The sequence below is a fragment of the Elephas maximus genome, chromosome 12, assembly GCF_024166365.1.
Source record: "Elephas maximus indicus isolate mEleMax1 chromosome 12, mEleMax1 primary haplotype, whole genome shotgun sequence".
Taxonomy (NCBI): Eukaryota; Metazoa; Chordata; class Mammalia; order Proboscidea; family Elephantidae; genus Elephas; species Elephas maximus.
Genome location: NC_064830.1, coordinates 85,138,008 through 85,153,699, shown reverse-complemented (window position 1 = coordinate 85,153,699; position 15,692 = coordinate 85,138,008). Strand labels below are relative to the sequence as shown.

The window sequence follows — 15,692 nt, the reverse complement described above, 5'->3', positions numbered from 1 at the left end:
TCAGCAATCTTGGGGCCAGTGTGTCTCATTTACTCAACACCTCTTCTTTAGGTGAGCTATCCTTGCTTTCCTAAGTGATTTGATCTTCTAGTTTGTGGAAGATGGTGCTGGGTCACAGTGCAAAGGAATGAAGCTGCTAGCTAGCACTTGGCCTTCTTAGGAGCAGCTTCTTGCTGGTCCCGTTCAGAGTACTGAGAGCACGTATTTGTGGGCCACCTACCATGTGCTGCGCCTGCCTAGGGCATAGTAGTCAACAGCAGCAGCATCTCAGCCTTTGTGAGGCTTAAAGTCTGATTCAGAAGCACAAAAAAAGAGAAGATTGGGTTTTTAAGCCGTGTCTTTTCTTCTTAACTCCCATTCTATTTTTTTCCCAAGGCTATTTTCCCTAGAGAACTATGTCAGAAAGTCAGGGGGAGTGGGAAGGGGCAGTGATATAACAAGGAAAGCTGGCATTATGGGCAACAGCCAGAGAAGGAAGTGTGATCAGTCTTGAGCCCAGGATCCAGCCCCTCCCCTCTCTGCCTGTCCTCATAGCTACGCCTCATCTCTTAGTCCTGTCTAGCTCTTCCTTTGTGTCAGCCTCTTCTGTTTCCAAAAAAAACCCTACTATAGAATAAATATGCAACTTAATCCCGCTATCTCTTATCCCGCTGACCATGATTTCGTATGCACAGCTACCTGACAGTTTATTCCACGCCTGTCTTGTTCTAAGTGCAGGATCTCATTCTTCCGCATTTTTATGTTAGGCTCTACGAATGGTGGCTCATCTCTACCTGCAACTTCCACTTTCTTTCTACCTTCCCAGCCCTTAGGCTATTACAGTCTGGTTTCTACCCCTAGTCACTCTGCTGTTAAAAAAAAAAAATTCTCCCAATTCTCAAAGGACCGAATGACCTTGATTTTTAGATTCTGGAATTTGAACTGGCATTTCGTGGAGCCATCTCCTTCTGATTAAAATTTTTCCTTGTCTGACTTGATTGTTTTTTTCATGTCCCCAGCCAGATGTCAGCCTTTTCTGAGGTCCAGTCCTTGCTCCTGTGTCCCTACTCTTCTACCCTCTAGCCCTCTTCCCCCTAGAAACCCCCTGACTTTCACAGCTTCAGCTTTCATCTGCGTAAGAGGCTCTTCACTTTAATGACTGGCTCTCACCTTAAACTCAACTTATCTCAAAAAACTAGCTGATTCTTCCCCCATCACCAGCTGTCCCTTTCTTCCTCCTTGTCACCTTGATACCACACGATCCAGATTTAAAACCTCGGAGCCATTGATTTCCTTCTCTGGGTTCTTCCCTTTTTTTTCCCTGTGCTGGGCCTCATATGTCCCTGTCATCCTCTCTGTTGCATTCTACCCCACTCTATTTTCATTGCCCTGGGCATGAGCTGTGGGATTAATTGTAATGCCCAGGCTCAAGAGCCCTGGTCTTTTCTCAGCCCATTGCCCTCCACAAGAAACGTTTGCTATCTTCTCAGTCTAATTCTAACCCGCCTTCCCAAGACACCTTCAAGCTCACCTCCTTCAAGAAATTTCTCTGACAACTGAAGCCAACAGGGAACACTCTGTCTCCTGAATTGCTCTAGTATTTATGGTCTACGCTAGAAGTCGCACACAGCCATATCCCATTAAAAAAAAATTTTTTTTTTTTAATTTGTTACCGTGGTTCAAAAGCTAGACGCTTTTTCACAATGATCCTGATTTCTGACTACTCCTGAAATTCAGACGATCTGGTGACAATGGGTCTGTTTTCCCATGTGGCAGCATTGGTCTCACACCCAGGAGCAGCTGACCCACTCACCCCTGCTATCTATCTTGCCCCTGGGGACATTTGTCTGCGACCTCTTGTCTATACCATTTATCTGCCATGACTTAGCAAATGCGTCCAGTCTTGTTCATTACTGTCATGTGTTTACATGTGTGTCTTGTATTGCTTCTCCTCACAGTTAGATCACTCTCATCCTGAGGGTGGAGAATCTCAACGAACTTTGTGTGGCCACTACAGTGCCTGACCCATAGTAGGTCTGTTGCTTGAGGGGCCGAGCACCTTTGGTGGAGTTCGCCTTAGGCATTGTCTCTAGGTCAGCAGTTCTTACATCCACCCTCTGCCAACGTTACACCAAGGTGGGGCAGGGGCACAGTCCCTTCAGTATTTGTTTTACTAGTATTTAGTAACTAGTATTTTCTAGTATTTCTAGAAAGTTCTAATGGGGGTATGGAGTGTGCCCACCTTGGAGTGGTGACAGGTGGCATTTGGAGAGCTCCCCTGGGTCACTCTGATGTGGACCCGTGGGGGAAGGGTCATGTGGCCGTGTTCTTCTGTGTTGAGAATCACTGCTTTAGATGAAAGGGACGAAGTATTCAAGGTAAGATCTGGCTTCTGAGGGGAATATCACAGAAGTTCTGTCTTCTGAGAAGAGCCTGGCCCCCAGGTGCTTTTTCTGTTAGAACTTCCACTGGGCAGGAACAAGGGCTGGAGCCAGAGCGGAGAAGGGCTCCGGACAGTTCTGAGAGTGGCATGTGGCCTGCTCTCTGTTTTTGTCTGTCCCGACTCTTTTGCCTCACACCTTTCTTCATGTCTGCCCACTTGCTCTTTCCATCAATTTTTCACTTTTTTACAAAGTCTCAGGTCCACAAGTGTGGGGTTTCATTTTTCTTCCTTCCCCTGTGTGCATATAATGCAGTGGGCCTGTGTGCCTGCATTTTACATAGAAGAGAGTGTATCATGGCACACTGGAGTCAATACTGCCTTCCTCGAGTCCAGGTTTCTAATATCCAGGCGGTGAAAGGAAAAATGCCCCTTAAAGGTGCTGAGAAGGATGTGAGCTTTTCCTGTTGTTGTTGAAAGGGATGAAGCATTTCTCACTGGAGTATTTTCACCAACTGGTTTTCCCTCTTTTGCTTCTGTGAACGTCTCAGACAGCGTCCCCACGGGCAGGCCAACCTGAATCACATAGTTCTTCTTATTCTGGTTTAATACTTTCATTTCCTAATTTTTTTTTTCCTACTTTCCTGCATGTATTTCCGCTAAGCTGCCTCAAATCTTTTATGGAATCAAGCAGGGTGTATGACCTGAAAAATATCCTAAAATATTGCTTTACTGCTGCTGTCTGCACAGCCTTCAGCCTAAGCTGCTTCGGGGTTGCAGATACTGCCTTTTTTTCTACTGAAAATTTTTGGTCCTGTTTGGGGTTTTGGCCTCAGAAACACTGCATGTCATGGCGATGTTGCATATGATATGAGTTCACATTGACAGTCTCCAGTCTTGTATGGCAAACACTTGGCTTGTGTTTGGAATTTTAAGAGATTATTTCCTTTTTCCTGTAGTAGGAGTCTATTTCTTGTCCTCTAGGTAGAAAGCCAGTGCTGCTTTGCATGGCTAAAGTAAACTTCTTCTCAGTGAAAACCTCCTTCAGATGAATCCTTCATTTTAGCGCCAGGCTGCCCACCTGATGCCCATCACTGTGGCTGTGGTGCCACCGTTGGAACTTCTACTGAGCAACTCTTACTGGGTGCCACGTGGGCAAGTTCAGGGCCCTCGTTCTACAAGTTACCTCCCCAGCCTTTTGTGCCCTAGCAAACGTTCATTGACAAAAGAAAATAGAACAGATGTTTCTCCCTTTCCCAGAGCCCCAACTACCAGTCTGCTAATAAATCCCCTTTGGTAGTTTGAGAGAAAATAAGTTTGCAACCCTGTGAGGTTGTGGGGTGTCTTACTAAACGGTTTGCTGCTGTAGATAAGTGGGCAGAGAAGCCAGCCTTTGGGACTCCATTGGAAGAACACCTGAAGCGGAGCGGGCGTGAAATCGCGGTCCCCATCGAAGCCTGCGTCATGCTGCTCCTGGAGACAGGCATGAAGGAGGAGGTGAGAGGTGCCGTGTGGGCTGGCCACCAGGTCTCCATGCCCTCTGCTCTGCCAGAGGAACCCCCCCATCATGCCTTCATTACCCAGCCACTCTGCAGACTGTGGCTTTCAAACTTGTCACCGTGACCCACAGTAAGAATACATTTTAAATTGAGACCCTGGTCACTCTCCATCTGTCTATAAATGACACAAAGGTTTCACAGAATAACGCTCACCTTCTTTCCTTGCAGTGACGTCTTTTTTCCCCCCTATTCAGTCATTTCATTTTAAAGGCTGGCTGTGGTTTGTGAAAATGGATTTCAGGAAGCACTTCTGGACTAGAGCTTTCATTAGCTTTAGTTTTTAATAGCAAGTATCTGTAGCACTCTGTAATTCCTGGAGGATATTTACATACTTTTGTTTGGTGGAATCCTTCCAGGAAAGCCCTGAGCCCTGCAGGGAAGTCTCCCTGCTGTCCTTGTACAGATAAGGAGATCAGCACACAGGAGTTCACAAAGGCCTCATGGCCTGGGTGGAGCGAGAACCAAACCCAAGTGTTTTTTCTTTTTTTATTGTGCTTTAGATGGTTTATAGAGCAAATTAGTTTCTCATTAAACAGCTAATACACATTGTTTTGTGGCATTGGTTGCCAACCGTACGTGTCAACACTCTCCCCTTCTTGACTTTGGGTTCCCCATTACCAGCTTTCCTGTCCCCTCCTGCTCTCTTGTCGTTGCCCCTGGGTTGATATGCTGATTTAGTCTCGTTATTGTTTTATGGGCCTGTCTAATATCTGGCTGAAGGGTGAACTTCTGGAGTGACTTCAGTACTGAGTTAAAAGGGTGTCTGGGGGCTATACTCTCAGGGTTTTTCCAGCCTCTGTCAGACCAGTAAGTCTGTTTTTGTGTGTGTGTGTGTGTGTATGAGAATTTTGTTCTATGTTTTTCTACAGCTCTGTTGAGGGCCTTCTGTTGTGTGATTGCTGTCAGAGCAGTCAGTGGCGGTAGCTGGGCACCATCTAGTTGTGCTGGACTCAGTCTGGTAGAGGCTGTGGTAGTTGTGGTCCATTGGTCCTTTGGACTAATCTTTCCCTTGTGTCTTTGGTTTTCTTAATTCTCCCTTGCTCCAGACAGAATGGAACCGGTAGGGTATCTTAGATGGCTACTCATAAGCTTTTAAGACCCCAGACGCTTACTCACCAGGATGTAGAACATTTTCCTTATAAACTGTTACGCCAATTGAGCTAGATGTCCACGGAGACCATGGTCCCCAGTGGAGGCAAATGTCATAAGTGAACAGCTTGATAAATTTCCACACACTGAACCCACCCATGTAACCCGATCAAGAAACATGCTGGACACCCCCGCGGCCTGTTTTCACTTCAGTCACTACCCCCTCCCCACGCAATATGACCTTGACTTCTAATAGCCTAGATAAGTGCTTCTCAACTAGGATGATTTTGCCCCCCAGGGGACATTTGGCAACATCTGGAAACATTTTTTGTGTTCACAGCTGAGGTGTGCTACTGGCATCTCATGGGTACAGGCCAGGAATGCTGCTAAATACCCTGTTATGCACAGGACAGGCACCTACAACAAAGAATTACATGGCCCAAACTGTCAGTAGTGCCAAGGTCAAGAAACCCTCTTGAGATTAATTTTGCCTAAAAGCCTAGTCTTATAACTCTACTGCCTCTCTCGGTCAGTCCCTCAGGCATTTTTCTCTCCTTTCCCTAAGTAACATTTAGGGTAGGGAACATGACAAGCAGCCTAGTCTAACAGTTATTCTTAAAATCTCAATGTTTTAAAAATATTCCTAAATGTAGAAAATCCATAACAAATCAAAGGGATCCTGGTGGTACAGTGGTTAGAGCACTTGGCTGCTAACCTGAAGGTTGGCGGTGTGAACCCACTAGCCACTCAGAGGGAGAAAGATGTGGCAGCTTACTTCTGTAAAGATTACAGCCTTGGGAACACTGTGGGGCAGTTCTGCCCTGTCCTTTAGAGTCATATGAGTTGGAATCAATTCAATGGCAGTGGGTTTGGTTTTGTTTTATAGCAAATCAACCTTGTGGAAGTATAATATACTGTTTTAAGATCTGTTCTTGTAGGCACAAGTATTTAGCAATAGGGCAGAGCAAGAGCTGGCACTGATTAAAAATGGACTACTTTCTATCTGTCTGTCCTGCAAGGGGGACATGCTTGATCCTCCTCCTGCCTCCTGACAGCCCTGCCAGGCAGGCAGTGTTGCTGCTCTCTGCTCTCTGTTCGGAGAGGTGGGGAAGTGGGGGGATGGTGGGGGGAGGTGGGGGTTGACATCAGGCAGGAGAGAGGTCTCTTCCGTCAGACCAGACTGCACTCTTAGTTTAAGGCTCACAACTTGCACTTGATAGTAATGGCTTTTAATTGTCTTTAGGGCCTTTTCCGAATCGGGGCTGGGGCCTCCAAGTTAAAGAAACTGAAAGCTGCCTTAGACTGTTCTACGTCTCACCTGGATGAGTTCTATTCAGACCCCCATGCTGTAGCAGGTGAGTTCCGAGGAGGGTCTATGAATCGAGTTGCTCTCAAAGCGGTGGGCTGTTCCTATTTCAGACAGCTGGTCAGCTAAAAATCCAATTTTAATTACAGATTTTAAGTGACAAAACTGAAGTAGTCCCGATAAACTTCCTAACGGCGAATTGTGTGTGTGTGTGTGTGTGTGTGTGTATCTTTTCTATTCCTGGTTTTTTGGCTGGTTGATTTTTGTTTTCGTGCTTATTCTGTAAAGGTAAAGGTACCTTATAATTCAAATACTTGGAGACGTGCTTCTATTTCCCTTAGTCACCCCCAAATCTAGATCTACCTAGAGAAATGATGTCTGTTAAGAGGGTGACGTTGAAGCTAATTTTATTTTCTATTGAGCTCTCAATAATGTTTTACAAGGGCTCCCCACTGCCCCAGATTGTGATTTGTTCCATATACCTTGGACAATTGTAGTTGAAATAATCTCACTGTGCAAAATAACATGTGCCAAGATTCCCAGCCCTACCGCTTTTTATATTCAAGGAGAGTGGTTATAATTTCAGGTGCTTTAAAGTCCTATTTACGGGAATTGCCTGAACCCTTGATGACTTTTAATCTGTATGACGAATGGACCCAAGTTGCAAGGTAAGTTTAAGGAATGCTAAGTCTTAAAAATAAGAGGAAACAAAGTAATATTGTGCCCCTTTTGTAAATCATTTTACCCTCGGTTTTTTTATATAAAATAGCATCAAAGTAGCAAAATAGGATTTATTATTTGTTAAGGAATATATGTCCCAGCTCTTTAAATTCAGAGTGAAAATATTAACTGTCATAATGATTAGTTTAGGAAAGTCACCACTTATGTATTATCTTAAATTTGAGTGATTTATATGTATGAAGACATACAGATTCATATGGATGAGCCACGTTACGGGATTGGCTGATCACAAACCCTCTTTTTTATATTGAAGTAAGTCCTGTAACTGGAGAGGAGTGCTGTACTAGCCAGTGGCATTGTGTTTGTTGGGCTGCATGCAGACTCAGCTGTGTGATAACATAATGGTGATATTAGTTATGATAGTTAACATTTATGGAGTGTGCTGTACTAATCTTCACACACATTACCTCCTATAACCAGTACCAGTTGCTATCAAATTGATTCTGACTTATGGAGACCCTATGTGTGTCAGAGTAAAACTGCTCTCCATAGGGTTTTCCATGGATGATGTTTTTGGAAGTAGATCACTGGGACTTTATTCCAAGGCATCTCTGTGTAAACTCAAACTGCCATCCTTTTAGTTAGTAGAGGAGTGTGTTAACCATTTGCCCTACCCAGGGACTCCTCATTCCTATAATCCTTATTTAACATCATAAAAGGTGGATGCGTTTGTTATTCTCATTTTAGAGCTGAGAAAACTGAGGCTTGGGAAACTAAGCAACAGGGCCAAGGCCATTAGCAAGTAATTGGCAGAGCTGGAGTTTAGACGCAGACCCGCCTGACCCAAAGACTGTTCTTTCCCCTCTGTTCCCAGCTTTAATCTGTCTGGGAACCATTGGCTTTAAGCAGGGCAGCTTTGCTTACAAGTTACAAAGTTGTAGAAGTTTATCTTTGGCCAGCTCTCCAGACTGGATCAGGTCTGAGAGGATGCTTTAAGTCCAAAGGGGTGTTGTATAGATAACTTCTAACACTCTCTGTTACTGGTGGGTGGAGCTGACTTTGCTCTACAGGCCCTGGCATATCCTTTTTGTTGTATGTTTCTGTGAAAACATAAATTATAAGTCAAAACCATATAGTAGAAGAGATTCTGTAATTGCTTCATAACAGAAATGGACTTCTTGATCTGGAGGCGCTGAGTGGTATGGTATTGAGAGCAAGGAAGACACAGAGGTCTGGGTGCCTGTGAGTTTGGCCAACTGATCTGTGGCTCGGCCACATGTAGGATAAGAAAATACGTGCTCCACAGAACTGTACATTAATATACTCATTTTCTCACTGAATTGTACATGTAGAAAATTGTTGAGATGGTGTATGTTTTGTTATGTATATTTTCAGCACAATTTTTTTTTTAACACACATTTTCTAGATAGAATGTTCAGTGCCTCCTGTGCGCCAAGCATTGGTTTAGGTGACTTTGCATGGTCATGCCCCTGAAGCCTTACGACATCTCCCCAGATCGGCGTTGTTACAAATCAGGAAATAAGTCTTGGTGAGGTTAACTTACTGCTCAGAGTTAAATAGCTAGTGATGAAGCTGGTCTTTAACTCCAGATCTGTTTATTTCAAAATCCATGTTCTTCTCAAACTGTGCTTTTTCTGACAATGAAGGCATCTGTGATGTGAAGGCACATTAACACAGGTATTACTAATTAGTATGTGTTTTAATAAATTCGTTGTGAATAAAATTTTTTTTCTTTTTTTTCAGTGTGCAGGATCAAGATAAAAAACTTCAAGATTTATGGAGAACATGTCAGAAGTTGCCACCACCGAATTTTGTTAACTTTAGGTATGTGTGGTTGATCCTGGAAACAAAGCCACCAGAGAGCTACATTGACTAGGGAGTGAGGATATGTTTAACCCCCGCTGAGAGGTCATTTCATTCAGGCATTCTTAAACAAACCAAGCCCAATGCCGTCCAGTGGGTTCCGACTTGTAGTGACCCTATAGGACAGAATACGACTGCCCCATAGGGTTTCCAAGAAGCGCCTGGTGAATTCGAACCACCAGCCTTTTTGGTTCACAGCCATAGCTCTTAACCAGGGCTCCCAGGCATACTTAACACATTAAAACAATGCTTTGGAGAGTAACTCAGGATTCCTGGGAAGGGGCCTTATGTCTATGATGGTGATGTATCTGAAGCGCCAGCATCATGCCTGGCAATACTGGGTAGGTTGAATTAGTATTTTAGCCCTGCGGCTATTGGAAAAAAATTCCTTTGAAAAATTCGGTTTCATAAACAGCATGTTAGATTTCGAATCTGAGTTGTTCAATATGTAAAGTCAAAATTAATCCATACTTGGATTTTCTGTAATGATATCTTTCATGTTACAAAATTTACTTTAAATAGAACGTAAATCATCCTACTAAACAAAATCTCAAGAAATGAAGACCGTATATTACTTTATGAAATTTCCCCTTTTCTGAAAAAATTTTGCCCTGGAACAGATTTCTGGAATTTAACCTCTATTTTCCCGTTGACTTTAAAATGTAACGTTGAAGAAGCATAGAGAAAAGGGGAAAAGGTGACCCCAGGGAATAAACCATTTAATACCAAAGAAAATTTTACGAGATACATGTCTGGTATGTTACATGGTCTTTAAATCTAGTCTTGGACTCTGTTACTAAGCTTAGCTAAATATTCCCATTTAATACCTTAAATATCAACCTTGCCTTATGGTTGGGTTAATATTTGTAATATCCCTTGTTGACTCATTTAACACGCTGAGCTGTCAGTCTGTTCAGTGTCTTATCGTGGGAGCTGAATTGCAGTTCTTAATAGGTTGGGGTTTGGCCTTTTATTTTATTATATACTTTTTAGTTTTTACTTAGTTCTTGAATAGGGAGTACATTCCTGTGGTTTATAACTTAAAAGGTACAGAAGGTGTACAGTGAAAAATCTCACTCCTCTACCTATCTCACAGCCTCCTAATTCCTCTCTTGAGGCATAGCCAGTGTTTTCAGTTTCTTATATATCCTTCTAGCAAGAGTTGGTGCATATATAAGCAGATACATGCTTGTGTGTGTGTATATATATATATGCATATGGACATATTTTTTCCAACCCCCTCCTCTTCTACTCAAATGGTAGTATATATGGTATGCATCTTTATCCTTCTTGACTTTTTTGGCTTAACATACATCTTGGAGATTTTTCCATATCAGTACGTTATATATGTATTTTTTGCCTAGTATGCCACTGTGCTACATACTGTACATTTATTTAACCAACCCCTATTGATAGGAAACCCTGGTGGCATAGTGGTTAAGTGCTGTGGCTGCTAACCAAAAGGTCGGCAGTTTGAATCCACCAGGCACTCCTTGGAAACTCTAGGGGGCAGTTCTGCTCTGTCCTGTAGGGTCGCTGTGTGAGAATTGACTACATGGCAACAGGTTTATTGATAGGTAATTACGGTGTTCCTAATTTTTTGCTTTTATAGTGCTGCACTTATACCTAAGAGAGTATATTTTTAAGATACATTTGATATTTTCATAATTACAGCATAAGCGTTTTTAAATACAAGTTTCTTTATGTAATATACCTATACTACTTTTTTTTTTCTCACTATGTTTACATTAAAGATAATTTATCTAGGGGTAAAATATATAGGATATAAAGGAGAAGTGGATTAGAAACATAGCAGATAGAGGTTCTGAATCATTGAGATTTACATGTGAGTTATTTTATTCTCCTGAGCCCTAGGTTAGTCTGTTCTCTGAAACAGAGAATACAAGGAATTTGTAAAATGCTTAACCTGAGCCAGTTTTCTGGTTCAGTAACACTGCATTTAGCACCTAGGCACTAAGATAATATTCCTGCAAATATTTCAGAGTGGGCACTTTTCCCCCTTCCCTTTTGTTTCATAGGTATTTAATCAAGTTCCTTGCAAAGCTGGCTCAGACCAGCGATGTTAATAAAATGACTCCCAGCAACATTGCAATCGTGTTAGGCCCTAACTTGTTATGGGCCAAAAGTGAAGGGTAAGTAACCTTTCCTCATATCATCTTATTTTATTATCTTCTTTCCACCTGATGGAAAGAATGGAAATATAATTCAAGATAAACGCATTCTAGCTTAAGATGCACCCTATGATGTTCTGAAGTAGATTTTTCCACTTGGCTGACATTTTTGGAATACTGCTACGAGCAGACTGATGTCCCAGATGCTGGGTACACAGAGATGTATGAGACGTTGACTCAGTCCTCAAAGAGCTCTGCTCTTGGGTAGGAGGTAGGTAGACCAACAGCCACAGCATGATAACATTATGTCATAAAGCATGATGGGAACACAGATGAATGAACGTAATTCAGGCTGAGAAGTTCAGAGAAAGCAGAAGTTGGAAAATAGCACCTAAGTTGTACCTTAATGAATTAATAGGATACTGCAGAAAAGACCTATGAGTGAAGGCATTGCAGGCATGAAAGGGACTGGTTTCTGCAGTTTAGGGATCTATTGCATAGTGAGGACAGGGGATGTGAGACTGCAACTGATCAGACTAGGACCAAGTTACACAGGGCCTCAAGTATCTTGCTGAGGTGTTTAGAACTTGTTTTATGGGTCACAGGGGAGCCATTATAGTTTCTAAGCAGAAGAATGACTTCATCAGATTGCACTTTAGAAAGATAAATGTGTTGGCATTGAGAAATGTGGATTGGATAGAGGAGAGAGGTCAGGGAGATCAGCTAGAAACTTCTGGGAAGTCGCCAACATTGCTTGAGTATTTACTCTGCTGCTTCACTATGATTATCTCTTTAAGCCTCACAAATAGCCCTTAAGGTGGGTGCTATTGCCCTAATTTTTACAGATGAGGACTCTGAGCCTTAGAGAGGACAAGCAACTTGCTTCAGGTTGCATAGCAGGGAAGTGGTGGAGCCAAGGTGCTGGTTGCAGAGTCTGTGTCCTTAGCCACCTCTGCCCTTCCCTGCCTCCCATTACTGCTAGTCAGCTTTGTAAAATCATGAACAATTCAAGTGTCCATTAAAAAATACAGTAACTTTTTGAATCAAAGTCTTCTTCCTTCCTTTCTTCCATCCCTCCCTTCTTTCATGTATGCTCAACCTTGTTTCAGAAAGTAGTTATAAGATTACTTACAAAAACCCAGTACCATGAAGTAAAATTAAAGGTAAGTAGATATACAAAGTTAGTTATATACCTCGTATTTTATAGCAAAATAAACTCCAGTTAGACTAAAGAGTTCAATATAAAAACTGAAGCCGTAAACGTGGCTCGTATGTATTTGTTAGTTTTGGGTATGGAAAAGGTTTTTCTAGGCATAAAAGCAGTGCAAGAAACAATTTAAAAAATGGGTAGATTTGACTATAGAACAGCCACAAGCTTCCGTATGTCAGAAAGCACCTTAAACAAAGGACAGTTCGCACGCTAGGAAAGATTCCAAAATATCCAGAATATAGAAAAAGGTCTTACGAACCATTAAATACTGCTTCCTCTGAGAGAAAAAAATTGGCAAAGAATATGAAGAGACAGTTCTTTGCAGATCGAACAGGGTTCTAAGGCATTAGGGGTAATAGGAGTCCGATGGGTGGTGTGGCGAGTGGGGGAAGAGGAGTAGGAAAGGGTGGGAAGGATAATTTGCAGGGAGAGCTTGTCTAAAGAATTGCATTTTAAGCTGGGATGTGAAAGGAGCCAGATCTTCTGCTTCGTTGGAAAATGGAGTGAAAATGTCCCTTCTGGTGGAAAGAGAGGAGAGAGTGAGAGAGAGAGGAGATAGGTTGGGGCGGTCAGACCTGGGATCAAACTTCATGGGGATTCAGCCTCCTCATCTGTAGAATGGGCCTCATAACTGGTTATTGCAAAAATGAATATAAACGAGGTGAAGAGCGTGAAGCACTAGAGTATGGTAGGTGGTCGGGGCTGGGGGTGGCGGTCAGTCCTCTGCAGGTTGCTTGCTTTCATGGTGTTCTGACTCCCCATTGGAATATGAGCTCCTTGATGGGTAGAGAGGGTGATCCTTGAGACACTTTCAACTTCCAAACACTCAACTTGGAACCAGTCCAGATATATGACAACCTTAAGCGTAAATGTCCCATGCTTAGGTTTTCTGATACAATAAATAGTAAGAGGCACGTTGTAACAATGAATACTCTTGGTTACATTACATACAAATTTGTTTTTTTAGTGATCTTGGGCCTTAGAAGGTAACTATCACTTGCAATACTGTACAAATAGGAAAATGCCACCTTTTTTGCAAACCAATTTAAAACCAGCATTTTGACATGCCACTTGCTTACCGGCTCTACTTGCTCATGGCTGCCTATGTGTGGCATGGACACTAGTTGTTATCACGGTGCAGTTTAAGGAGTGATAGCTGAGTCAGGGCAGTTTTTCCCCTGGGCTGATCACTGCCACACTCATAGGCCAGAGCCTCGTGGATTTAATTTTAGCATCTATACTTAAAATATTTTATCTTTGCTGTAAAAGACCTATACAAAGAAAACTACAAAGTACTTCTGCAAGAAACTAAAAAGGACCTACTTAAGTGGAAAAACATACCTTGCTAATGGATGGGAAGACTTAACATAGTAAAAATGTCTATTCTACCAAAAGCCATCTATACATACAATGCACTTCCGATCCAAATTCCAATGACATTTTTTAATGTGATGGAGAAACAAATCACCAACTTCATATGGAAGGGAAAGAAGCCCCGGATAAGTAAAGCATTACTGAAAAAGAAGAAGAAAGTGGGAGGCCTCACTCTACCTGATTTGAGAACATATTATACAGCCACAGTAGTCAAAACAGCCTGGTACTGGTATAACAACAGGCACGTAGACCAATGGAACAGAATTGAGAACCCAGATATAAATCCATCCACATATGAGCAGCTGATATTTGACAAAGGCCCAGTGTCAGTTAATTGGGGAAAAGATAGTCTTTTTAACAAATGGTGCTGGCATAACTGGATATCCATTTGCAAAAAAATGAAACAGGACCCATACCTCACACCATGCACAAAAACTAACTCCAAGTGGATCAAAGACCTAAACATTAAAGACTAAAACGATAAAGATCATGGAAGAAAAAATAGGGACAACGTTAGGAGCCCTAATACAAGGCATAAACAGAATACAAAATATTACCAAAAATGACAAAGAGAAACCAGATAACTGGGAGCTCCTAAAAATCAAACACCTATGCTCATCTAAAGACTTCACCAAAAGAGTAAAAAGACCACCTACAGATTGGGAAAGAATTTTCAGCTATGACATCTCTGACCAGCGCCTGATCTCTAAAATCTATATGATTCTGTCAAAACTCAACCACAAAAAGACTAACAACTCAGTCAAGAAGTGGGCAAAGGATATGAACATGCACTTCACTAAAGAAGATATTCAGGCAGCTAACAGATACATGAGAAAATGCTCTCGATCATTAGCCATTAGAGAAATGCAAATTAAAACTACTATGAGATTCCATCTCACTCCAACAAGTCTGGCATTAATCCAAAAAACACAAAATACTAAATGTTGGAGAGGCTGCGGAGAGATTGGAACTCTTATACACTGCTGGTGGGAATGTAAAATGGTACAACCACTTTGGAAATCTATCTGGTGTTTTCTTAAAAAGTTAGAAATAGAGCTACCAGATAACCCAGAAATCCCGCTCCTCGGAATATACCCTAGAGAAATAAGAGCCTTCACACGAACAGATATATGCACATCCATGTTTATAGCAGCTCTGTTCACAATAGCAAAAAGCTGGAAGCAACCAAGGTGTCCATCAACAGATGAATGGTTACATAAATTGTGGTATATTCACACAATGGAATACTACGCATTGATAAAGAACAGTGACGAATCTGTGAAACATTTCATAACATGGAGGAACCTGAAGGCATTATGCTGAGTGGAATTAGTCAGAGGCAAAAGGACAAATACTGTATGAGACCACTATTATAAGATCTTGAGAAATAGTATAAACTGAGAAGAACACATACTTTTGTGGTTATGAGGGGGGCGAGGGAGGGTGGGAGAAGGTTATTTACTGATTAGTTAGTAGATAAGAACTACTTTAGGTGAAGGGAAGGACAATACTCAATACAGGGAAGGTCAGCTCAACTGGACTGGACCAAAAGCAAAGAAGTTTCGGGGATAAACTGCTTCAGAGGTCAGTGGAGCAAGGGTGGGGGTTTGGGGACCATGGCTTAAGGGGTCTTCTAAGTCAATTGGCAAAATAATACTATTATGAAAGCATTCTGCATCCCACTTTGAAATGTGGCGTCTGGGGTCCTAAATGCTAACAAGCGGCCATCTAAGATGCATCAATCGGTCTCAACCCACCTGGATCAAAGGAGAATGAAGAATACCAAGGTCACACAATAACTACGAGCCCAAGAGACAGAAAGGGCCACATGAACCAGAGACTTATATCATCCTGAGACCAGAAGAAGTAGATGGTGCCCAGCCACAACCGATGACTGCCCTGACAGGGAGCACAACAGAGAACCCCTGAGGGAGCAGGAGATCAGTGGGATGCAGACCCCAAATCCTCATAAAAAGACCAGACTTAATGGTCTGACTGAGACTAGAGGAATCCTGGCGGTCATGGTCTCCAAACCTTTTGTTGGCCCAGGACAGAAACCATTCCTGAAGACAACTCATCAGATATGGAAGGGACTGGA

General features: G+C 42.3%; 1 protein-coding gene across 2 annotated transcripts in view; it reads left to right on the top strand.

Moving 5' to 3' along the window:
- The window catches only part of ARHGAP17 (Rho GTPase activating protein 17), a 104,132-nt gene that overhangs the window by 65,702 nt on the left and 22,738 nt on the right, over positions 1–15,692 (top strand). For both annotated transcript variants that reach the window (XM_049903465.1, XM_049903464.1), the window contains exons 10-14: positions 3,729–3,856; positions 6,251–6,362; positions 6,900–6,981; positions 8,759–8,839; positions 10,918–11,031. In XM_049903465.1, coding sequence (XP_049759422.1) covers positions 3,729–3,856; positions 6,251–6,362; positions 6,900–6,981; positions 8,759–8,839; positions 10,918–11,031 — 517 coding nt within the window. The remainder of the gene's footprint in view (positions 1–3,728; positions 3,857–6,250; positions 6,363–6,899; positions 6,982–8,758; positions 8,840–10,917; positions 11,032–15,692) is intronic.